This window comes from Capricornis sumatraensis, chromosome 8 (assembly GCF_032405125.1).
Source record: "Capricornis sumatraensis isolate serow.1 chromosome 8, serow.2, whole genome shotgun sequence".
In the NCBI taxonomy this organism is placed as follows: Eukaryota; Metazoa; Chordata; class Mammalia; order Artiodactyla; family Bovidae; genus Capricornis; species Capricornis sumatraensis.
In genome coordinates, this window is record NC_091076.1 from 24258937 (window position 1) to 24285582 (window position 26646).

Sequence of the window (26646 nt, forward strand, 5' to 3'; positions counted from 1 at the left end):
ACACAAAAGTTATGAAGACAACTTCTTTCCTTAACCTTCATGGACCAACCTCTGCAGCTTTCTTCTGCAGCTTCCTCATCTCTCTCAGCCTTGCTGTGGATTACACTCTGGCTAAAGAGAATGCTCTGGTTCGTTTGAGCTTCTATGTAGACTATTAGAACTTTCTCCGTATCAGCAACAAGGCTGTTTCACTTTTTTCTCATTTTTCTAGTCATCAGAGTAGCATTTTTAATTTCCATCACATACTTTTTCCTTCACATTCATAATTTGGCTGTTTGATGCAACAGGCCTAGCTTTCAGCCTACTCCAGCTTCCAACATGCCTTCCTCACTTAGCTTAATCATTTCTACCTTTTGGTTTAAAGTGAGAGATGTGTAACTAGTTCTTCCTTTCACTTGAATACTGAAGAGGCCGCTATAAGGTTATTAATTGGCCTATTTCTGTGTGTCAGGCAATGGGAAGGCCTGAAGAAAGGGAAAGGGATGGGGAATACATCAGTTGAAACAGTCAGAACACACATTTCTCGATTAAGTTCACTGCCTTACGTGGGTGCAGTAACGCCACAAAACATTTACAGCAGTAATGATGAAGATTACTGACAAAGATCACCATGACAAGTAATAGTGAAAAACTCTGTATTTTGTAAGAATCACAAAAATGTGACAGAGACACAAAGTGAGGAAATGCTGTTGGAAAACTGTACTGATAGACTTACTCAATGGAAGGCTGCCACAGATCTCCAATTTGTTTAAAAAAAAAAAAAAAAGAACAGTATCTGCAAAGAACAACAAAACAAAGTGCAATAAAAAGAGGGACGCTCGTACAGTGTACAACCTGGACTTGTGACTGGCATCTTAGGTGCTGGCAGTTTTGTGGAAACGAGCCCTTAACCTGCAGAATTCAATGCCATCTCTGGATTGACTTTCTGATGAGTGGAAAGGACACTCAGCTGGTACTGGAGAATCCCTTGGTGTGGGGAAACACACAACACACACACCCTGCCACACACCGGTGACCAAAACTGTTAGGATTTCCTAACAGTTAGGAAGGAACTAACTCTCTAAACTGTCAGACGGCAATTTGTGTCTCTAGTTCTCTGGCTGTGTTATAAATGAAAAAAAAAAAAAAAAGAAGTGAATCATTCAATGTATACAACATTTTGCCTATTCCATGCTGAGTTTACATCACACTCTCCTGAAAATTACACACAATGAACCTCATGTCTACATTCTAATCAAGTAACATTTTAAATCAGATTTTACATTTATTATTAATAAAACATGCTGTGTTAAGTACACAGAAGCCTGAAAATGGTAATCTAGTACTTGGCTTAAATAACACAAGCACTTGCTATAGTCTTTATCAATACTCAGCCTGCCTGTATCATGGTCCTTAAAATACAAATTTTAAAAGTGCATGATTCCTTTGGGCTACTTTATTTAGGAAAGACTGGAGTAAAACAGCTCTAGAAATGAATTAGTTTTATATAGGTTCAACTAGAAAATATCAAGTACTAGAAAAAAATATATTCTAAATTAGCTCAATTATTAATTTTCATTTTTACATTTAATTTGAATCTTCAGTGTTTCACTTATTTTACATGTTAATTACATTCTACCAGGTCTTACTTTGGTAATTTCTCAAGTATCCCAGAGAAGAAAAGAAAGGAATTCAATTTCTATCAACTACATGGTATGTCTTCATATGACCAGGTTGAGAAACTTTTGCTCCCTGCACAGCAGTCATGACATGAAAAGAATCACCCTAGTCCACCAACAAGAAACCAATAATTCTATTGTCCAGCATAAGGGCTGCACAGCTGGGGATATTCACATTCTGCTTCCTTCCAGAGCATTTTGTTTTAGCAAACAAGGACTGATTCCTTTCAAAATCCAACTCTGGTTGAAAAACGCTGAGGTCACAAATCGAGCCACAAATGCAGAGGTAACAGACAGGGATGAAGGTGCTCCCAAAAAGGTGCTGGGATCCCCGGTGGGGCCTTTCCTTCAAGAACAAGTGTGTTCAGGAGGCTCGGGAGCACAGCTCAGTCTTTCTCAACATGTTGTGACGCCCTGCTTCGTCTTTTTCACTAGGCCTGCTGAGACCAGAGAAACCGATCACATTTCTCGAGCATGCTTTGTATCAAGGCTCTGAAATCCCAAAGAAAAGAAACAAGCAAATTTAGTTGTCATTGTTCATTCTTTTCAGAAGTAAAGGATTCAAAAAGCTGACACTCTGTGCATCAAAAGACAAAACTAACAGAGTGAAAAGGCATCCTATGAATATGACACCTTGTCCTATACAATACGGGAAAATATTTGTAAATCATGTATCTCAGAGGTTAATATCCACAATATGTAAAGAACTCATATGACAAAAAACAAATAATGCAATTTAAAAATGGACAAAAAACTTGAACAGGTACTTTTCCAAAGATGACATTCAAATGGCCAACGAGCATATGAAAAAGTATTCAACACCACTAATCACTAGGAAAATGCAAATAAAAACCATAATGAGGTATTACCTCATGCCCATTAGGATAGCTAACTATCAAAAAATAATAGTAATAACTAGTGTTGCTGGGGGTGTGGAGTAACAGGAACCCCTGTGCGTTACTGGTGGAAATGCAGAATGGTGCGGAATCCATGGAAATTAGTCCAGGAGTGTCTCAAAAAATTAAAAACAGAAGTACCATCTGATCCAGCAATTCCACACCTGGGTATACACCCAAAAGAACTGAAAGCAGGGTCTCAAAGAGAGATTTGTATCCTCATGTTCACAGCAGCATTACTCAAAATAGCAAGAGGCAGAAGCAACCCAAGTGTCTATCAAGAGATGAGTGGATAAACAAAATGTGGTTATATACACACAATGAAATATTACTCAGTCCCAGAAAAAAAGGAAACTCTGACAAATGCTGCAACACAGTTAAGGACATTATGTTAAGCGAAATAAGCCAGCCACAAAAAGACACACACTATGGTCCCAGACAGAAAGAACAGTGCTTGCCAGGGAGCGGGCAGAGGGAGGAGGGGGAATTGTGGGGACAGTTTCAGTTCTGTAAGATGAAAAAGTTCTGGAAATTAACTGCACAATGACACGAATATATTAACACTACTGAACCAACTACTTAAAAATGGTTGACAGTAAATTTCATGTTATCTGTATTTTACCACAATTTTTAAAACTAAAAATTTTTTTTAAAAAAACTGACTGAGATGATTAGGTGTATGTGTGTGTGTGTGTGTGTGTGTGACTCAGTCATGTCCGACTCTTTGCGACCCCAAGGACTGTAGCCCGCCAGGCTCCTCCACGCATGGGATTCTCCAGGCAAGAATACTGGAGTGGATTGCCATTCCCTTCTCCAGGGGATCTTCCCGACCCAGGGCTCAAACCCTGGTCTCCTGCACAGCAGGTATTAGGTATGCGGTACAAATAATATTCTTCAAGAACTGACTATACATCATATTTGGGTATTCACATTGACCTACAAGTGTCTTGGTCACAACTATGAACGAAGTATTACTTTAGCCTCTTCTCTTAATCACCTAAGTCAACAGAGAAGTCTCTGTCCCCTCATCTGTGAGGGGTTGGGACTATGTGATCAATACAGTCCTGTCCCCTCTGAAATCTGTGGGATTCTACACTCCCCAAGTGCTTGTGGACAGGGCAGGACAAGGGCAGGACAGACAGACATTAATTACCTCTGCCTCTTCTCGGCAATTCTCAGGATATCGCAGGTTCTGGTAAACCTCTCTGACAGCTCCAGGGTCAAACCACACTCCTGGAGCAGTGACCAGGCCCGGTCTGGGCCCATGGCCTTAGCCAGCAGGAGGGCCACATTCTCCACAGTGATAGGGGAAGGCCCATCGCTGAAGTTCCCATCTGGTGACTGCTGGGGGGCTGGCTTTGTGCTTGCGTTCTGCACCAGATGCAGGAGAAGCTTCCACTCTTCCACAGTTTCTGGGATCCAACCTACTCAAACACACAGATACAATGTGGGCTCTGAGCACTCTGCCTGCATACAGGAGAAACCATTTGGAAAAATGTCTCATACAAAAACATAAAAATATTAAGAGAACATAATCTCACCATCCCGACACAAAGCTGGTTTCTGAATATTTGTGGAATAAATAGCTCAAGACAAGGAGAAGCCATGAAATTAGCCTCTACATTCTTTCATTTGATCATGCGGTAATAACACAGGGCACACTCCATGCTAGGCACTGAATATGATTGTGAAACAGACATGATGAGCCCTGCACTGCTGCGGAGCTCATGGTCTAGTGAAGGAGAAAGAACTTAGTAAACACGCAAACAAATCTACCCTTATAAATTGTGCTCAGTGCTTGCTATAAAGGAAAAGATCAAAGAGCCATCTGAGAGACTAGCAAGTTTTGGACAGTTTTTTTTTTTTTTTTGAGGATCAGAGGAGGGCTCTATGAGAGTGACATTTAAGCAAAGAGCTGAAAGATGAGACAAGTTTACCACGTGTGTGCATATGACCCATATGCATGTGACATACGTGCAGGGAAGGTGTTGGGAAGGAGGAGCGAAAGAGCTTACGTTTCTGATCAAGGAAACATGGAAGATGACACAGGAAGAAACTAGGTGATTTCAAGGAACTCAAAGGTGGTGGTGAGGATTGAGAATAAGATGACAGGGCCAGGCCATAAAGGACCAGCGTAAGAATCTAGACTTTGAGTCAAGCGTAAGGAGTTTCAAGGAGGAGAGCTACATAACCCAATTTTTCTCTAAAAGAACCATTCTGAGCCTCAGTAACATGGTGGAGCGAAAAGCTACCTTTGTCTCCCCCATTCATCCTACATAAACATTCACACCACAAAGGTGCCTGTGTCCAGCACACCGAGACACTGGAGAATTTCCCACACAAATGCACAACTAAAGGTGGTGAACGGGAACACAGAGAGGCGGCAGAACCGAGGGAACAATAGAGACGGGGCCCACAGCGCCCAGACCTCCAGCCCCAGAGAGGTTGGAGGAGCGGGGTAGGCAGCACACACGCTCCAGTCACCCCCGAAGCCGCAGAGCCCAGGAATCTTAGGACACTGGACACGGCTACCCCGCTCTACTCCCCGCCTCCTCCACAACAGCAGTGGAGCCTGCCACTCAAGGGACCCTGAGCAGGAGGTGCGCCAGGCGGCTATGCCAGCAACACTGGCAGAAGTAAGGCATCCATGGCCCCACAGGTAGAAGTGATAATAAAGGCCACAGGGCAGTCAGACGTGGAGGGCACCAAGTGCGGACTTTCAAGCATAAACAGAAGCAGCTGAGGCGAGAGAGACCCAAAACGTGTGCTAAGGCGCCATCTGCTGGAATACAAAGGAAAGGCCTCTAGTTTCTAACCTATTGTGTTAGCAGAATCAAGCAGAGAGGTTACTTGCCAGCAGAGAACAATTTCATCAAACATCATGAAGAACCATAGAAACACTTTATCACAAAAGGACAACGACAATTCTCCAGTAACCAAACTTAAAGTTACAGATTATTGTGAGCTAACTGATAAGAGAATTCAAAACAGCCTTCATGAAGAAAGTCAAAGAGCTACAAAAAAAGAGCAAAACAGAGAGGCAGTTCAATGAACTCTGGAATAAAAGTGAACAGAGGGGAAAAAATGAATGAACAGAGGAATACTTTACAAAGAGTTTAAAATTCTAAAAAAGGAGGACTTCTTCAGTGATCCAGTGATTAAGACTCTGCATTTCCAATGCAAGGGGCACAGACTTAGTTCCCTAGTCAGGGAACTAAGATCCCACATGTCATGGGATGCAAGGAGGGTTGTGTCCACTAATCAATTCACATAAACACCACATTAACAAAATCAAGGATGAAAACCATATGATCATTTCAATAGATGCATAAAAAGCATGTTACAAGATTCAATGCCCATTTATGATAAAAAAAATTCAATAAAGTGAACATAGAAAGAACATAACATAACATAAAAAAGCCATATATGACAAATCCACAACGAATATCATTTTCAATGATGAAAAACTGAAAGCTAGTCCTCTAAAATCAGGAACAAGACAAGGATGCCCACTCTTACCATTCTCTTCCAGTAGAGCAATCAGGCAAGAAAAAGAAATCAAAGGCATCCAAGTTGGAAAGGAAGAAGTGAAACTCACTATTTGTGGATGACGTAATTTTATATACAGAAAACCCTGAAGATAAGTACTATTAGAAATAAAAAATGAATAAAGCTGCAGGGTACAAATCAACATTCAAATATCTGTTGCAGGGGCTTCCCTGGTGGCTCAGTGGTAAAGAACCCATCTGTCAATGACACAGTTGAGGGCTCGATTCCTGGGTCAGGAAGATCCCACATGCCACAGAGCAACTAAGTCTATGCACCACAGCTCCTGAGCCTGTACTGTGCTCCAGAGTCCGGGAGATGCAACGACTGAGCCCACATGCTGCCGACTACTGAAGCCTGGGCACCTAGAGCCTGCGCTCCACAACAAGAGAAACCCACAAAGAGAAACCCATGCAGCAGTGGAGACCTAGCACAGCTAAAAGTAACTAAATAAAAAATTTTTTTTAAAGTCTGTTGCATTTCTATACGTTAACAATGAGCTAGCAGAAAAAGAAATTAAGAAAACTCAATTTACAATGAAAACAAAAAGAATAAAATATTTATGAACAGGTTTAACCAAGGAGGTGAAAAACCTGTACACTGAAAACTATAAGACGAAGTGGAAAGAAACTGAAGAAGGCACAAATAAACGGAAAGATCCTGCCTGCTCAGGGACTGAAAGAATTAATACTGTTAAAATGTCCATACTTCCAAAGCATGCTGTAGATTCAATGCAATCTTTACTGAAATCCCAGAAACATTTTTTCACAGAAATAAGACAAAAATTTCTAAGATTTATATGTAACCATGAAAGACCCCAAATAGCCAAAAGAATCCTGAATGAAAAGAACAAAGCTGGAGATATCACACGCCTTGATTTCAAACTATATTACAAAACCATAGTAATCAAAACAGCATGGTAGTGGCAGAAAAACAGATAGATAGATCAATGGGATAAAACTGAGAGTCCAGAAATAAACCCGTACATGCATGAACAATTAATACAAAACAAAGGAACAAGGCACATCCAATGGAGAAAGGATAGTGTCTTAAATAAATGGTGTTGGGGACACTGTTGGGGACATTTTTTTGCATGAGGCAAAAAAAAAAGTAGACCACTACCTCACACCATACACAAGAACCAACTCCAAATGGATTAAAGACTTAAATAGACTCAAAACCATTAAACTAGAAGAAAACACAGAAACAGCTCTCTTTGACATCAACTTAGCAATATCTCTCTAGATAGGTCTCCTCAGGCAAGGGAAATGAGCAAAAATAAGCAAATAGGACTACATCAAACTAAAAAGCTTCTGCACAGCAAAAGAAACCAAACGTAAAATGAAAAGATGATCTACCAAATGGGAGAAGATATTTAAAATGGTAAGGGATTAATAACCAAAAATACACAACCAGATGAAAAACTGGCCAAAGGTGCTACATAGACGTTTCCCCAAAGATGACATACACGTGAAAAGCACGTGGAAAGATGTTACACATCACTGATTATTAGAGAAATGCAAATCAAAACCATATGCGATACCACTTCACACATAATAGCTATCATCAAAAAGTCTACGAATAGCAAATATTGGCAAGGATGCAGAGAAAAAGGAACTCTGTACACTGCTGGGAGTGTAAACTGACACAGCCACTGTCAAAAACAGGAAGGTCTCTCAAAAACCTGAAAACAGAACTACCATCTGATCCAGCAATCCCACTTCTAATATTTATCCAAAGAAGATGAAAACACTAACTGGAAAAGATACATGCACCCCTGTGCTCACCGCAGCACTATTTACAATAGCCAAGATGTGGAATCAACTGAAGTGCCCCTCAATAGATGAATGGATAAAGAAGATGTGATTCACACACACAGACGACGGAATACTTCTCAGCCATTAAAAAAAAGAAGAAATCTTGCCATTGGTGGAACATAGATGGACCTTGAGGGTATTATGCTAAGTGAAATAAGTCAGACAAAGACAAACACCATATGATTTCACTTACAGGTGGAATACACAAAACAAAACAAAAAAATAAATAAAATAAATGAAGAAACCAAACAAAAACAAACATGCAGCTGCAGAGGAGAGAGCAGTGGTTACCAGAGGGGATGGAGCCAGGGCAGGGTCAAGTGAGTAAATGGAATAAACTTGATGACGGATGGAAAGTACATTTTTACCAGTGACCACTCTATAGACTACAAAAAAGTGAAAAGCGTTGTACACATAAAACTTATATAATGTTATAAACCAATGTTATCTCAATAACAAAGTTTTAATTGGAAAAACTTATGAGATATATATTGGGCAGTAAGATCAACAAGCTTTAAAGTGATGAAATGAGTTAGGAGAGAGAAATGTCAAGAAAAGACCCTCATTTAATATACCAAGGGTGAGAATAGCTATTATTATTATTATATTACCAAAACATTAAGAGTACTTTTATCTGGGTAGGAAGAATTTTAGGTGATATTTTCAGTTACTATTGTGATAGTGGGACATCTGAAGCTAACCCTTGCCAGTCACCTGGTTTCTTTGCTCGGTTCTAACTTTCCTTCTTCTATACCAACAGTGCTGAAATGAAAAAGCCAGTAGGTCACGTTGCTACATGAAGGATCCTGATGTCATGCTGTGGGTATCTCTGCATTGAGATGAATAAAGCAACACTACAAATCAGACCAAGACCGCCTCTCTGAGTGTAGGGTAAACTCTCAGACTTCAATGAGTCAAAATCCCGGCGTCCTGTCATTTTATCTGTACTGAATGGATGAAAATTTAAAAAAAAAAAAAAAAAAGTACCTGAATACTTGTAGAGGCTTAGGAAAATCTGACTGCTACTCTAAGTTCATCTTAATGATCTCTAACTTTGGGCTGTGTAAAAAGGCAACATGATGCAGAGAAAAAAACCTGAGCACGAGCTTTAGAGATGGTTGGACCTGGCCTGAACATCAGTTCCAGCAGTGACCAGTTGTTATGACTGTGGGGAAACTAACTGTCCTTTTTCTGAGCCTCAATTATACTTTCTGTAAAACAGAAATAATAGTAACTATCCCACAGATTTGTTATTTCATTTAAACTAGATGGAAAAGCATCTAGTAGAATGCCTCACACATTAGGCACTCATGAAATAGAAAAGTTGCCTGCAGTTTATTTCTAGTTAGGATTTCACGATATACCAAGTAGTAAGGATCAAAAAAACTCCACGAATTTGACAAGTAGCTAGAATAAAGAATATGATCACTAAAATGTTTACCACATTTCTTTACCGCAAAGTCTGTAGTGATTTCTAAAATACTATAACCAAGAGTAACCAATTGGAATTTACATACCATTGTCCCCTTCCATCAGGCTCATATCATTCAGATACACAATGTTGGTGAAGGCCTCTCTTCTTCTCTCCAGCTCCAAACAGAGAATAAGATATCCAGGCCAGAAACTTTAAAGAGACCAAAGTTGGTGAGAAGAATAAAAGGCAGTGAATTTATATGGCATTGTGCTGTCCAACACAGTAATATTAGCCACGTGTGGCTATTTACATTTATTTATTTTTGGCTGTGCCATGAGGCATGTAGGATCTTAGTTTCCCAACTAGTGATGGCTCCCATGCTCCCTGCACCTTGGAAGCACAGAGTCTCATCCACTGGACTGCCAGGGAAGTCCCTGCTGCTGCTGCTGCTGCGTCGCTTCAGTCGTGCCCAACTCTGTGCGACCCCATAGACAGCAGCCCATGAGGTTCCCCCGTCCCTGGAATTCTCCAAGCAAGAATACTGGAGTGGGTTGCCATTTCCTTCTCCAATGCAAGAAAGTGAAAAGTGAAAGTGAAGTCACTCAGTAAATTTAAAAGCCAGTTCTTCAGTTGACCAATACGCATTTCAAGGACTTAATGGCCACATGTGACTAGTGACTACCATACTGGACAGCGTGATAAAATATTTTTAGAATACTTTCATTCCCTCAGAAACTAGAGCACTTATGAAAAAACAAAAATTAAAGTTAGTGATAAATACTAATTCCCTGGTGGCTCAGACAGTAAAGAATCTGCCTGCAATGCAAGAGACTTGTGTTCAATCCCTGGGTTGGGAAGAACCCCCAGGGGAGAAAACGGCAACCCATTCCAGTGTTATTGCCTGGGAAATCCCATAGACAGAGGAGCCTGGCAGGCTATGGTCCATGGGGCCACACACAGTCAGACACAACTGGGCGACTAAGCATGCACTCAAGGCCAAGCCCCAACTATCAGACTTTTAAGCTTATATACTTTATAAACTTTAAGGTTTAATACAAAACGAGCATATTCCTTCTGCAAACATGCAAACTCTGGCAGCTCTCCTTGACTCTCCGCTTCCTCACTTCCTATACCAGTACCTACAGCTCCCACTGTGTGTTGCTTTGACATGCCCCACCGGCTGTGCTCCTTCTGTTGCCCTGGAATCAATTCAGTCATACCTGAATTACTCCACCAGGTTCCTAGCTGGCCTTGATTTCTTGTCTCCAATCTTTCTCACGTATGAACCAGAAGCCTTCATTTGTCATGCATTTTTGTACCAAAAAGTTTAAAAGGGTCTCCGCTGATCATAAATTCTTTTAACCACCTTTCAAGGTCCTATATGATCTCATGACCCACCACCTGGCCAGTCTCATCCCTCATTACCAACGAACAAATATGCATAAAAAGTGCCTACTACTTCATGAACTATGCACCGATAAAAAGCCATGTCAGTTTTCATGGCCTTGATCTTGCTGTTTGTCTCAGTTGACCTGCCCTCTACCTGGCTCATTCTTAAATACAAACCCTCCCCATTCTTAGGGCTTACCTCCATGTCTCACCTCCTCCCTGAGTCCTTCACCAGAAGTTCTACTGAGCCCACTCTGATCTCTCCCTTCCCAGAAACTGTATCAATTACAACTTGTATCACACAGCCTGGTACTTAACTAATTACACCTGAGAACTGGAGTGACCAGCTAAGCAGAAGGGGGAGAGAGGGACAAGCAAGGACCAGTCTCATGTGCACACAAAATAAAATATGCTCAAAATTTAAAACAAAAAAAAGATGCCTATTAGCACCTTAAAACAAAGAAGCACTTTAGCCAAAAAATAAATGACAAAGCATATACCTTCAGTCCCTTCACTACAAAGTTATTAACTAAAATGACTCTAACCTTAACTTCAGCTTCTAGGAAAATTCTCACTTACCCATGAGACCTACAGATGTCAGTCATTTTCTCTTTCGTTGTAAAATCTGCAGGGAGTTTAATCAGATGAAGGATGAGCTGACTGTAACCCCAGGAAAACAAGTGGGAATGAGGCCTGAGAGTTGAAAAAATATCAGTAAATTAGATAGGAAATAAACTCTACAAAAATGCTTATTCGTCAGCTAACAGGTAAGAATAGAAGTTTAATTATATTCTTTCCATCATTATATTTTTCAAATATTTCTACTTGGCTTTTAAAACATTAAAATCGCTCTTTCCTATGACAAATACCTGTTTATTTTTTTTAATTATACATTTTAGAAATCAAAAGAAAATTCAAAATTCTGTCATTCACAGATAGCCATTTTATATCTTTTCAGACCTTTTTTCTAGGCAAGTAAGACAGGCATTTTGGGAACTTTTAAAAAGTTTCTTTAGGAAGAAAACATAAAGAACGTATCTGATATATTACAAGCATCAATATGTATTTTTTATGAATTCTGGGTTTTCTAAATACCTTATTCAAGACTCTCTATTGTATTTGGTTGCACTGAACAGCTTCAGCTGCATGCAACAAATTCTGATAAATTCTTTTTATTTTTGTTCTGTTACAAATGTTTTTTAATTTTCCTTGTTACAGATTCTTAGATACACCAATCATTCCAAAGTGGACATTTAATTTCCAAATACATGGGGCTTTTAAAGTATCCTTGATATTAATTTCTCATTTTTATATTAATTTCTCATTAAGTGCCTCTCCTCTGCAACCACCATCTCTGTCTTTTCTTTTAACTTTATTAAGGCTTTCTATGGCTGAGTGAAAAATCTCTCTCAATAAATGTGACATTGCACTTGAAAATACACGGGTTATTTTCAAATATCTTTTGATATTGCTTTCTAACATAATTTCACAGTGATAAGAGAACAGACTCTATGATTTCAATACCTTTAGACCATGAAATTTCTGCACCTTGTTTTATGTCCCTGGATATGTTCCATTGTCGCCTGGTTTATAATCTTTTGGAATTTGAACAGAATTTATACGCTGCTGTTGTGTGAAAATTGTATAAATCTTAACTATGTTGAATTGGTTCATAGTGCTTTTCAGGTCTACTAAATCCTTCTACTTTTCTATTCATTCTATTAATTATTCCGAGTTTGATGTTGAAACTCCAACTAAAAAATAACTGTAACATACAGTGGAACTATATGTAACTTCGTTCTGTATTTTCCAAGTCTCCTATAAAGGTGTTATTTTACTTTCACAATTTAAAAAAGAAAAAAGAAAAAAAATTCCTAGGTTATGCATTGTCTAGAAATCCCTTGGCAAATTTCTAGGAAGAAAACACACAAATACACACACACTTTTCCCTCTAGCACAAGTTTAATCACCAAGTTCTTAATGTTGGTCCATGGAAGAGTTTCAGAGGCCAAGTTTAATTCTCTGAAATCATGTGCAAAATTCTCCATGAATGCGTATTTTTCTGACAGGAATCATCAGATTCTCAAAGGGTCTGTGATTCAAAACAAATGTTCAGAACTACGAGGCAGTACACTCAGTCTGATTACTAACATGACTTGGGTACCTCTCTTCCACAGCTGTTCCTAAAGCAAGCCCAGAATGCTCTATGTGAATAAACTAGTTCCATTCCAAAGGAGCACCAAGCTTAGAATTGATCCTTCGTACCTGGGGTTTCCGTCATCATCCATAGCGCTGGTGCTTGGGGGAGCATCATGGGACACAGCCAACAGCAGCCAATCCAACCTTAGAGACTCTGGTTGTAGAAGGGACTCAAGGAAGGATGGCCTAAGAAAACGTGGAGAGGAAAATCACCAATATTCATGCGGAGAAAGGAAAGATAAAATGTGCAGGTGTGACGAGAATGTTATTAAGGGATCAATATAGTGGACGAAACAACTTGAAAAACCTGCTACAAAATGGATAGAAGTGCTGGTGAAAGTCTAATAGCCTTTTAAGTGAACAGCTGAGCTTGAAGATAAAAAGGAAAACACCAAAGAGCCAAAAAAAGAAAAAGAAAGAAAGAAAGAAATACTAGTATATCAAATGTGAACCAATCAGAAAAGGGGAAAGGGGAAGTTGCCATTCTCAATAATCTAGGGACATGTGTGTTTACTGCCACGGAGAGATAGGAAAAGAGGCCTCAGCCCAAAGAGGCTGAGAGAGCTGGAACTGAGAGCCACCCACAGAAAGCTGGGATATCATCACAAAAAGGTGGCAGAAAATCCACTCACTGGCAGGGAAAGCAAGGAAGCTTATCAGTCTTGGCCTAGGCCCTGAAGCAGGAGTTTAACTTCACACTGTTGATCTGAGACTCTCTGAGAGGGAGAGGGGCAGGACAGAGAAGTATGGTTAGGGGCACATGTGCGATGCGTACTGTGATCTGTGAAAGAGGGTACATGACTGCCAAAATCCTCCTCTTCTACAGCAGGTACCTCAACTCTGTAGCAGTTAACAATAAACAGGTTTCAACTGATTATATGAGAGAAACAACGCTCTATCAAGAGAAAATGAAAGTCAAGTCACTCAGTCCTGTCCGACTCTTTGCAAAACCATGGACTATACAGTCCATGGAATTCTCCAGGCCAGAATGCTGGAGTGGGTAGCTGTTCCCTTCTCCAGGGGATCTTCCCAACCCAGGGATCGAACCCAGGTCCCCCACATTGCAGGTGGATTCTTTACCAGCTGAGCCACAAAGGAAAGGAAAGTCCTTATAAAGAAAGAGAGTCTGCAAATATTCTTTCCTTCTCACCGTTGATCTTCGGGCCTTGATTTCACCAGACTGTCTAAATAGGCCAAAAACTGAACAGGATTATGATGACAAAGTTGCATGACATCTGAAGGCAAAATGGATGGGTAAAACCTGATTAAGGATCGAAGGGCTGATTCTCCAAATTTCTCATACAATCTGCATTTAAAAACAAAACACATTAGTCTCCAACTTCAGTAAGATAATATAACTTGGTTACATTATCTACATATTTATTAGAAATGAAAACAAATATACTAACAAGAAGCTGCTCAACATGTGATAGAGGAAAACTTTAGAGACTAAGACCAAGAAAATGCCTGGACTTTAATGCATATGAACAACATACAGGACCACTCACCGGGCAGCATACGCAATCAACAAAGGACTGTCAAAAGGAACCGAGTCCTCCAATAACTTTAATCTTGTTGGAAGGTCTCCTTCTTCCATCTTTATATGTGTAGGACTGGAACTCACCATTTCTAAAAGACAAAGCATCCCTTCATCTCATAGCAGCTGAAAAAACTTAATTCACGAACATATTAATCAACAATCACTTGTCCTCTACCTACTGTGTGCAAGTCCCAACAACATTTGTAAAGCATCACAGGAAAGACAAAAAACACGAGAGACAATCTCTGCTTTTAAGAACCTTAAAATCAAACTGGGAGGCAAAGCATGTTCAGTAAGACAAAGGAACAGATAACCAATATGTAAGTGACTATTACTATTGAAAAAGCCATTTTACATGTGTTATCCATATTACATATATAAGCTATATAGTATATATACCTAGTACATATGTACCATTAATGTCAAATTCCTTAATTTTTTTTCTAGAACTGGTATCCCTAATCCATCTTTTGGAACGTCTGTCCTGGGTGGATATATTAGCAAGAAATAAACTATTCTATCTGCATTACTATGAAGTATCACAGCACTTGAGCCTGCTCAGATATTATGATCTCTCTGTGCCTGACTTTCCTCACCTACTAAAGAGAATGCCACCATCCACTCCAAGTGTCGGAAGGAAGAAATGAAACGATGCCAGAAAAGGGTTTAACGTTAATAACCAGCACGTGTAAGTACTTAATAAACAGGACATACAATCTCTCTATCAGTAAGTTATGTTAGGGATTTTCTGGTTTTCACATATCAGCATTTATGAAATTTCACTTAAATCCAACTTCTCCAACACTGCTATATCATTTTCTCAATGACTGTGAGAAAAATAAAACCAATTTCTTATAATAGCTGCAAGAACTATTTAAAACTAAATTGAGTTGTAGATCAATTTCTTAAAAAAGGGAACAATCTCAACAGAAAACAAAATTAAATTGAGTAGAAAACTAAATGGATGGTTGACCAGAAGAGATGATTTCTACCTTTTTCTCTTTAAACTTAAGCATGTCAACATGCTATTGACCGCTATACAAATTTTTATCTTTAGTAAGGCAATCTGATTATTACCTTTCAATCCTTCAACAAAAGTATCCCAAACACAAGGACTTTTAGGGTAACTCAGCTTGATGCTCTCCTTCGCTCTTTTCAAATCCAGAAGAAAAAAGTACTTCTTTAGAAACTGACAAGTCAGCATTTCAAGAGAGCACTGCTGCAGACTGTGGTCGCCATGCCCACTGGTACTTTTGATCTCAGAATTGAATACACTCAGTTCCAAACACAATGTTGTCAATTCGGCCAGATCCTTCTGAAGACTGTCTGCTATACTCCAAGGAGAACATATTTGGAAAACGTCATCATCCAAGGGCTCCCTCAGACTATTTACAGATTCACATGCTATTTGATCAGTAGTTTCTTCACTGCCTAAAGAGTCCCTTTCTTCTTTTTCATATTCTTCATCTAATATTCCCTTTTTTGACTCATCAAGCAATAGCATATCCTGGTTTGATTCCGTGGATGAGCTGCCAGTATCTGAAATGCCTGAAAAGTCCTTCATGGCAAAAGTCTTTTCTAACTGTGAAAGCCACTCCCGTAAAACCATTCTCAGGGACGTCGGTTCAAATAAAACCAGTGGGTCCTGTAGCTTGGTCCTATACAAGACAGACAAGTAAGAAACTTACATTTTGTGTGGTTTTTCAAAAACAAATTGTTTCATGTTAAATAAGCCTAACACAGACAATATTACTTATCTGAATAAATGTTACTTTTCAATATTTTTTTTCAACTCTTTAAATAAAAATGATGTTAGTATAAACACAACACAGAGAACATTAACTTAGTACTACTTCTTGAATTTCAATGCCCAGTGAAGCTATCTCTGCCCCATACTGTCCCAGGACCATTACTTATGATCTCAAAAAGTCATTCTTACTTACTATAAAACTTCATTCACAAATACTCACATTGCTTCTGCTGTTGCCACTGTGAGCTCTTGGAACTTGTCCTCTTCTGGAGGGCAACTAGTTATTTCTTCTTTTTCTCTAGAAAAGTATGAAAAAAGTTACAGGGGATTAGAACTTCCTTGGGTAAACACTTCTAAGTGCTCACTAAATGGTGCCTATTGTACTTAATGTTACATGAAGCAAACAGACAAGTATAAAAACAAATGGTCCATGGCTTCAAGATGAGTAAGCTCAAGGCAGAAAGAAAGGCACGAAAAAAAAACTCTATTACCAAAGAGAACAACATAAATGCTAAAGAGCAGAATAAGCACTGTGCTCTGGGCACAGAAAAAGGAATAATTACTCTGACTAGGCAATCAAGAGGGCTTTCCAGGTGGGGCTAGTGGTGAAGAACCCGCCTGCCCCTGCAGAAGACATAAGAGACACGGGTTCAATCCCTGGGTCAGGAGGATCCCCTGGAGGAGGGCATGCAAGCCACTCCAGTATTCTTGCCTGGAGAATCCCATGGACGGAGGATCCTGGCAGGGTACAGCCCATGGAGTCACAAAGAGTCAGACACAACTGAGCAACTTAGCACAGCACACAGGCAATCAAGATCCCCAAGGAGGTAGTATTTGCCTTAGGAAACAAGGGGAGAAAACACTGCAGGTGGGAGAAACGGCGTGAAGAAAACCAGTGAGGTGTCCACACCCAGTTCTCTGACGGGACTAGAATTCCAAGTGCTTAGAAGGTTGTGGGGAGAAGGCAATGGCACCCCACCCCAGTACTCTTGTGTGGAGAATCCCATGGACGGAGGAGCCTGGTGGGCTGCAGTCAATGGGGTCGCGAAGAGTCGGACATGACTGAGCAGCTTCCCTTTTCACTTTTCACTTTCATGCATTGGAGAAGGAAATGGCAACCCACTCCAGTGTTCTTGCCTGGAGAATCCCAGGGACGGGGGAGCCTGGTGGGCTGCCATCTATGGGATCGCACAGAGTCGGACACGACTGAAGTGACTTAGCAGCAGCAGAAGGATGTGGCTAGAAATGAGGCTGGAAAGGTCGGCTCAGTTCAGACTGAGGGCTGCCTTAAATATAAATGCCACAGCACTATCTGTACTTTTTTCTGACATTTATATATATGGTTTCATGACTAAGCTACTCTAAAGGTAACGCCCTTTTATCCCATCTGTCTGTCCAATACACACTCACTCCATGAGTCTGTCTCAGTTCCTGGTGATGCTGAGCTTGTGTACTTCCAATGCCCAGATCACCTGAACCATGAGAAAAGGAGGAGAAAAGATAAGATACACTGTGCCAGTCTAAGAGCTCTGCTGCAACTCCACAACACAAGGACTATGCCACCAGCATATCATTGGAAGATACACATCATCATCAATGCCAAAGCTCTTGTCTTACGGCCAGAGAGCATTACTCACCAACATCACTGTGCTAGTCAGAAGCAGAATCAGAACAAGGCCTCGATCCCTGGTCATCCTATTCTAATACCTTTGTTAACACCCTAGACATTTGAAGAGATCTGGAGGTGGGGGAAGTTGTTCAGGGGAAAGACAGAAGAGGTGCTCGATTAAAATTATGTCTCAGGAAGTCTTTCCTAGCGGTCCAGGGGTTAGGACTCTGCTTCCACTGCAGGGCACATGGGCTTGACATCTGATCAAGGAACTTAAGATCCTGCAGGCTGCACAGCATGGCCACACAAAAAAATCCATCTCAACAGACTTGCTATTGGTTGATGTAATTTTCCAGTACTTACTCTGCAGTATTTACAATTTTTATAAGCTACACAATCTACAATGAAGAGAGTTATAGTGTGCCTTCTTCTTTAAAAAAAAATGTAGTTTATGGCTCTCTTCAAACTGACAACTATGTCCTCTAGAATTTACACAGACTTCTCAGCAACAACTCACTCAGTGTCTTCCTCCTTTGGGCGAGTGACTGGACTCACATCCTCTTCACAGGACTGCTCATCACCCCTAGGTTCTTGTCTCACTTTCAGATCAGGGCTTGTATGAAGGGTGCCAATCTTCTCAGTAGTTTTACGCACAAAGCTGGAAACACTGGAGGTCAAATACCAATAAACTAACGTGAAAAAGGTCTCATTACTGCCAAGAATGAGAATTTCAGTACACGAGTTCTCTATGTTCCTGTTAGTCTCTGAAGGGAACCGGGACTTACTAACAAGACTCTGTTTATTGCAACTTCCCAAACCAAACTACATATTTCACATAGGGCCCACATAAATGTTATAATATAAAAAGGATGGACATTGTTTACTAAACTACTTTGATTCAGCCCTAAAGAAAAGGTCTTTATTTCCAGCTGTGCCTGCAATGTTTCTGCATGTGATCATCCTAAGCCATAGAATTTCTTCATGAAACTGCTCATTTGTCGCATTTATCCTTCTTGGAAAGCAAATATGTATCCAGTAGAACTCAGTTTAGCAGCCCTGGCACAAAGTCTTCTCTTTCATGGTCAATCCCAGGCCCACAGAGTAGTTAGAAAGATTTCTGAGGAGTCTCCAACTCTGAGCCCAAACTGAGAAATGATTAAGAAATGACTAATGCTATGTGGAAACTTTTCCTATCAAGGATGAGGGGAAGAAAAGGTTTTTAAACTTTTGCCCAGTCTGGGGGAGAAGGGGAAGGTGGGAAGCACATTTGTAACAACTCTAATATCCAGCTACTCAAACAATCTTGAGGGTAGTTACATTCCCCAAAATTGAAATGAGAAGTTAACAACTTCACATAACAGGCTATATATGACGGATAACCTAGTGACTTCCTTTTAAGTCATTTAAAATGTCTTTCTATTCTCAGCACAGACATGCTTAATATGACAACAGAAGTAAAACCAGAAATGGGATTAAATGACGAGACTAATGAGCTTACCTCTCCTTGACGGCCTGAAGAGACACAAGAGGAGACGGAGAACGAAATGATAATGGAATGCCGAAGGGGAGAAAAGTTTCACTTTTATCCGTCTCAAACGTCACTGATGCGTGAGAAACGTTATCTGGATGAATGGAATCAGGGAAAAGAAACAAAATCTAATCACACGAAGAGTTTTTTAATCTTTAAAGAAATTCTGAAATGAATAAACCAAAGGAAATAAAAGATTCAATACCAAAATCACAACTGACCCAAATACAAATGAGTGGAACACAGGTTTATAAGATGCTCAAGATGGTCCACATATAAAACACTCAGACAGGTACCTTAGTTTTTCCTACTAACCCTGAATCCCCATAGTCATAAAGGAAGTTTAGAGTCTCTATTAATCTCTTCTCAAGAGTTCGGCCACAGGAATACTTGAACATCGAAAAGTGAAGACAAGGACCCCCAAAACTGTAGTAATTTTTCATTCCTAATGAAAAATAATTCGGTTAGTCAGGATAAAATTGTTCCACTCTTTTGGTTAATGACTTCCTCTCTTAACCTTTCCCGCTCTTTAATACAAGATCAATATTAGGAACTTTACCAAATTTAGCTTAAACATGAGAGGGAAAAATTCCAACTAAACATAAACCCATTCTTCTAATGGTGAAGAGATCAATAAGTCTGGATGGAAACTCTATCAGCTTAATAAAAATTATTAACACTTCGTAGAGGAAAAATAAAGAAGCCACAGAAAATAACTGCTTCACATCAGCAATCAATAAAAACACTTTCCTTTCCTCACCTTCACTTCCCTGGGAGCCACAGCAATGATCTGGTTGGTCCTCTTCTTGATGTGAGGCGAACTCTTTAAGTCTCTCATCTTCTGAGAGTGTCTGGCTGTGAAGGGAACAAGAGTCTTCATCTGACTGACTGCCTCTTCTACTATTAATGATACGATAAATACCAGAGTCCAAGATGCTGAAACTTTCCTAAAAAGAAAAAGAATTAAAGAACAATTAAAATGTTTATAACACGATATAGCTCTTTTAAGGAAAGAATCAACACTAAAAGCAGTAAGTCATTAATGACAATTATGGTTTACTAGAACAAAACGGTGAGCAAGGTCTCGCTGCCTGGCAGCCGGTCCCTCTGACATGCCTGCAGCATCATGCGACCAGATTTCTCCATCCAGTCTCCACCAAGCCTGGCAGTGAGAATGAGGATTAAACGAGACAATCCTGAGCTTCCCTGAGACTCAAGCTAACATGAAGCATCTGAAACCACATACTAGGGGCAATTTAACTTGTACCAGAGGCTACATAATGTACATTTTCAAACAAGATATAATAAACAATGACAAAACAAAACACAGTTCTAAGACACACACAAAGAAGTGCTTCAGAGGGCTGTCCAAGAGCTGAAAGAAAGCCCCCTCTTGCCACTCACCACCTCCCCTCCAGTATAAACACTGGAAAGAAGCTAAGTTTTGGGATCCTGGAAGTAGGTGAGGACAACTTCATGGAGAACATCTCACTGTAGAGCAAAACCCTTTGAAAAGTGCGAATACCTACATGTGATGAAATGGAGCTTCTTCTACTGCTACAGGCTGAATCCAAAGGTTCCAATTTTAAGATCAACTCTTCCAGTTGGGAAACTAGATCACCACAGGTTGTTAAGTCCAGCTGAGATTTCAAGTGTTCCAATTTATCTACAGTTAAAGTTTTTCTTCCCTAATAAAAACAAGTAGAAACCCAATAGGAGAGCTTTCCATTTGTAACTAATTCCATATTCAAATTGCTAATACATTGACAGAAGTCTAACATAGAACATAAAACCTCAAAGGTGCTTTAAAAGGGCTTTAAAAGCTAGTAAAAGACTTAATGAGAATTTTCTTAGGAATTAAGCATTTAATTAAGAGTAACTGCACACACAATAATTTCACTTAAAACAAGGCCTGAAACTAAAATAAATTTGTGGGTAAATTTTATTTTGGGGCTTCCCTGATGGCACAGATAGTGAAGAATCTGCCTGTAATGTAGAAGACCCGGTGTGATCCCTGGATCGGGAAGATCCCCTAGAGAAGGGAATGACTACCCACTCCAGTATCCTCGCCTGGAGAATTACATGGACAGAGGAGCCTGGAGAGCTACAGTCTATAGGGTCACAAAGAGTAGGACATGACTAAGTGACTAACACACACGTACGGTTTTTCCTGCCCCCACTCCCCACTCCAGACTTACGGTCATGCTTCCTTTGGGGATTTATTACTGCTTAAACTGCAAGCTAACGTGCTGTTCACAGTTGCTCAGCTGTCTCCGGCTCTTTGCAACCCTATGGACCGTAGCCCAGCAGGCTCTTCTGTCCATGGGATTTTCCAGGCAAGAATACTGGAGTGGGTTGCCATGCCCTCCTCCAGGGGCTCTTCCCAACCCAGGGGTCAAACTCACATCTCCTGCATTGGCAGACAGATTCTTTACCCCTCAGCCACCTGTGAAGCCCCCTGCAGACTAATAAATATAAGTAACTGTGTAGCATAATCCCGAAAGCCAGATTGACCTTAACAACCCAGATGAACATGTAAGCTGATTGACTCACTCTGCTGGCAATGACAGAATTTTGGAAAAGAGAGCAAGTTCGAGCAGCCAGGTTCCACAGGCCTCTCCTTATCAGACGTTCCACACAGCGCTCCACAGACAACAGGGAGAGATGTGAGACCTTCCCATTCAGGTGTAGACAGAACAGTTCATTCTTGCAAACAGCCACATCCTGAATATCTACAAAAACCACACGGGTGAACATGCAGGACGCTAACCAAATATTTCTTTTCCATTTTTGTGACTGAACGAACTTACTTTAATAAATTCATTTTATACAGTCTGGTTTGATCGAATTTCACCTCTATTTTTATATTTTCATTTCAAAGAGAAAATCATATTTTAGACACTATTCTAAAAAGATCAAAAATAAGAGGAATATCTGTCTGATCTAAAACACTATATTTAAAAATGCTATTTTTGTGTGAAAAGAAGGGCACTTTAAAAGAAGGTACTTTTGAGACCACACTGTCACATTTCTGCGAGTAACAAATTTGATGTCAATAAACAGACTTTAACACATATGTTAATCAACAAACTGTTCCTAAAAAAATACCTGTCTTGGCAGAACATCATGAGTGAATCTAAAACACTAGTTTCCACAGGAGGCCCTCAGGAAACTTAATTCACAAGAAATCAGTGTTGATCAGATCATGAGATAATGGTTCATTTATCTTTTTTATGTTTTTACAAAGTACAAAATGACTCGTAAGTCAAGATACAATCTCTGGGCAATCATACTAAAAATCTTAGATTTATTTCCTCCATTTCTGGTTTAAACCAGAATACAGCTACTGATAGTCTTTGCCTCAGCCACATAAAATAGCTATTGTTCCCACAAGGACTTTTCAAATTCTTCCCTCCCTTGCCCTCCACCCTGTTTTTTGCACATGAAGAGTGTTTATTAACTCAGGGCTTCCCCAATATGTCAACCCCAAATTATTAAGCCACAAAACAAGAGTTAAAGCAAGTTTTCTAACAGAGATAAAGATTAAGGGTAAGTAGAAGGGGAAAAATTAACCCATTCAATCTTTAGCAGTGGTTGCTAATATTTAAGAATAAATGAAAATTTTATTTAAAATAACTAACTATAAATTCACAAATATATACTTGGGAAGTACCTTATAATGGAATACACCTATGATGTTAATCTTTAAGAGAAATGTCACCTCTTTCTACTTTCTACTTCTTACACTGCGAGAGAATCCTCCTACAATAATTAAATCTTTCACAAGCATGCAATTAAAAATTATATAAGGAAAAAAAACATAATTACCTTTGACTTCACTCCAAAGAAGAACTTGAACATTCTGAGGAATGAAAATATAAATTCCTCTTTCTGTCCAAGTCAGCACACAATGCTCACTGCAAGAAAACATGGAAGAGGTCAAGAGAATTTTAGTTTGCTCGGACTCAGAGGTTTATGATATAATTCCCTGAATTCAGACCCTCACATTAGCTATTAAAGCAAGATCTGCCTATACAGAGAAAATCCAACAGTAAATTCAGCCAATCATGTCCTATCACCTCTTTTTTGTCTGTGACAAGAGCCCACTGAAAGATATCATAACATGATGCCAAAATGGGAAAAATTCAGATACACTAAATATATTCTACAAAAATAAAATGCTGGTGTCTTACCTGATGTTTGTTACAATAGCTAAACCTCCCATATCTGGTATGACAGGGCCCATTTAAAACAAAGACTAAACAACATCTTACCATTCCTCACTGCTCTGGTGAGCTACTTTTAGGGAGGGAAATACTTTGATGTCCTTAGTTTTATGTGGGCAATAAAAGGTTGAAAATTCCCAGTCAACTCTGGGAGGTTTTTTTGTTTGTTTTTATCAAAGGCTATACCTGTATTATCTAACCCTGCAGCAACTCATTAAGATAGAAGCATTATTCCTATTTTGTAAAAAAGAAAAACTGAAGCCCAGAGAGATAAATAATATGTCGAAGGCCGTTCAGCATGAATATACAAGAGTCCAAATTCATCCCAAGGAGTCTGGGTCCAAAATCTGGACTTTTTTCTCCACACCTCATAGAATCTACTGCTACCCTCACTAATCCTCAATGTCCCACCCACTGTTATCTGGAATTCTGAACATTCCACTTACCTATAGTCTTGAAAGGTCACAGATTTTCTAGCTGCCAAACCCAATAACCTCCTTCTTCATTTTCTTTCTTGAGCCCCCAGCAGGGGCCAACCCTGCATATTGTCCCTTCCTTCCTGAATTGAGAGTCTTCCTAGACTCTGGACACTGCTTCTTCATCCACCTCCCTTTCCAGTCCTCTGGCGCTCTCCATCTTGGCTCATTTCCTTCTATACTCCTTTGCTCATGTATCTCATTTACTCTCTCCAGGCTGCTATTGCTTTTTTATACACCACTGGTAATCCCTACTTCTTGTTCCTGGTCAGAGCGTTCTCCACATATAACATTCTCATTCTAACCACTTCTCAAGGATTAGCAGCAGCGTTACTCCCCTTTGAAATCCTGTGACAGCCCTCAGCCATTGCTCACAACTCTTACTTTTGATTGCTGTTAAACATTTTCTAGAAATAAACTATATCTCTCCAAAAACTATGATCTTGAGAACAGGGACTTTTATTTAGTTTATGCCTCTAAATGTACTACAATGGTAGGTACCAGGTGGTTACAAAACCAAGAGTGATATTTAACAGGAACTGGGTCATCACACAAATATTAAACATTTTGCCAATGTAAGATCAGATCACTGTCCCTACAGAAAAGTAACCTTTGTCACAAAGAAGAAAGAAATCATCAGAACCATAGTTAAAACTAAAATTGGAAGGTTGCCTTTAGGAGCCAGAGAGGAAAAAAATCAGACCAGAAGATCCCTGAATACAGAGATACAGGATCACGGTTTTGATACTGAACTTCATACTCAGGTTGGAAAAATTCCGTAAAAATAGGTATGGGGTGGGGCAGGGCAGGGGGACTTACCTAAGAGCTGAGACTTTGTCATTTATACAGCCTTCATCCCCTTATAATAAACAGAAAGCGACACAAGCCTAACAACATTGTTTAAAAAGTTAAAGAAGGGAGGGATCTCCCTGGTGGTCCTGTGGCTTAGACTCCATGCTCCCAACGCAGGGGCCCCAGGCTCAATCTCTGGTCAGGGAGCTAGATTCCACATGTACAACTAAGGGTTCACATGGTGCAACGAAAGAGCTTGCAATGCAGATCAAAGATCCTGTTTGCCACAACTGAGACCCAGCACGTGCACAACTAAGGGTTCACATGATGCAACAAAAGAGCCTGCAATGCAGATCAAAGATCCTGAGTGCCACAACTGAGACCCAGCACGGCCAAGTAAATAAATACAAATTTTTTTTTCAAGTTAAAAACAGGAATGTGATATCAGCGTGCCGAAAAGGAAATTAAGTTTACAAATTTGCTTCCTTGTCATATACAAATTTGCTTCCTTGTCGCATTTCCTCGTGGGATTCGCGGGTATAACAGCGAAAGTTATCATAACACAAATAGGGGAAGAAAAGTAACAACAAGCCCTCTTAGTGATTTTTTATTTAGTCATTATTTGAGAACTTTCTATGTGCCGAGCACTGTGCCAGCAGTAAAGGAGCTAACGGTGTGGTGCTGGGATGGATGTGCACAGAACAGTGAGACAGGATGGTGATGGAGGCCGAACAAAAGCGACAGCAGTGCAGGCGGGCAAGCGTCTGACGTAAGCCACCAGGGAGCCAGGAAAGGCTTCAAAGTGGCACTAATTATTACTTACGCTGAGGAGTAGGCAGAGCCAGATCACGCAGGGCTTTGTTAGCTAGGCAGGAACTCTAATCAGAGCTTTAAATAGCTTAACTCAAAAAACTACTACCAGGAGAACCAAGCAGACTGTGGCCTTACCATTAGAAAACATACTCTGGGGTAAGGGACTTGCCTGCACTCCACACATCACACACAGTCAACAAATGCTTAAGTGTCTATGATGGGCCAGGCATTATGCCAAACACTGAGAAAAACACAGTGAATAAAACAGACACCAAGCCCTCGTGGACCTTACTGTCTAGGAATAAGATAGGCATACATGTTTGAATGTGTAATTATAAACTGTGGTAAGTGCCATAAAGAAAGAGGTTTTAATATGCTTCATCTATGGGCAAATAAATAGCTTTCTCCAGTAACTTTCAGGATGAATTATGGATTTATCAGTTACACTCTTTACAATTGACTTCCAAATATTTCAGTGGAGATAGTGCAACATATACATACTTTAGTTAGGGGCAGTTAGTTGACATTTCAAGTGTTTTATTTTTTTTTTTTAATTACATTCAAAGAGAAGTTAGTCTTTGAAAAAAATCAATCAGAAGCCAAACTCCAGACTACCCTATAAGAGCTCTACAGAATGTTTCCTGAATCTGTATTAACGATCTTGTTAATTAGCCTAAGGGATATTAGAAATAATATCCTATTGCTGAAATAAGAGAAGTTCAAGACATACAGACTGACTGGAAACCATACACTGGGCACTCACTCCCATGCTTGTAGAACAAGCTGCAGGAACTGGCAAGCCCAGCAGCTAACAGCTCTAAGTGGCACTCTGTGCTACCACTTAATAGTAGACTTTTTTATACCTAACCCAAATAGAAAGCTAGCTAAACTCTGACGTTAGAATATGGCTGGCTGGATCCAACTTGAGCAGATTTTTCATGCAAAGCACCTCAAGAACAGGGAGCTGAAATTTCACATTTACAAGAACAAATT

General features: G+C 39.9%; 1 protein-coding gene across 1 annotated transcript in view; it reads right to left on the reverse strand.

Moving 5' to 3' along the window:
• Positions 1–693: 693 nt before the first annotated feature.
• Positions 694–26646, reverse strand: part of HPS5 (HPS5 biogenesis of lysosomal organelles complex 2 subunit 2) — a 44426-nt gene continuing 18473 nt past the window's right edge. The window contains exons 9-23 of the mRNA XM_068977647.1: positions 23175–23263; positions 21900–22078; positions 20876–21034; positions 20107–20293; positions 19317–19440; positions 18336–18485; positions 16430–16507; positions 15537–16117; positions 14428–14548; positions 14070–14225; positions 12986–13105; positions 11300–11413; positions 9435–9541; positions 3708–3978; positions 694–2150 (exon numbers count right to left, since the gene is read on the reverse strand). Coding sequence (XP_068833748.1) covers positions 2090–2150; positions 3708–3978; positions 9435–9541; positions 11300–11413; positions 12986–13105; positions 14070–14225; positions 14428–14548; positions 15537–16117; positions 16430–16507; positions 18336–18485; positions 19317–19440; positions 20107–20293; positions 20876–21034; positions 21900–22078; positions 23175–23263 — 2497 coding nt within the window. The 3' untranslated portion in view covers positions 694–2089. The remainder of the gene's footprint in view (positions 2151–3707; positions 3979–9434; positions 9542–11299; positions 11414–12985; positions 13106–14069; positions 14226–14427; positions 14549–15536; positions 16118–16429; positions 16508–18335; positions 18486–19316; positions 19441–20106; positions 20294–20875; positions 21035–21899; positions 22079–23174; positions 23264–26646) is intronic.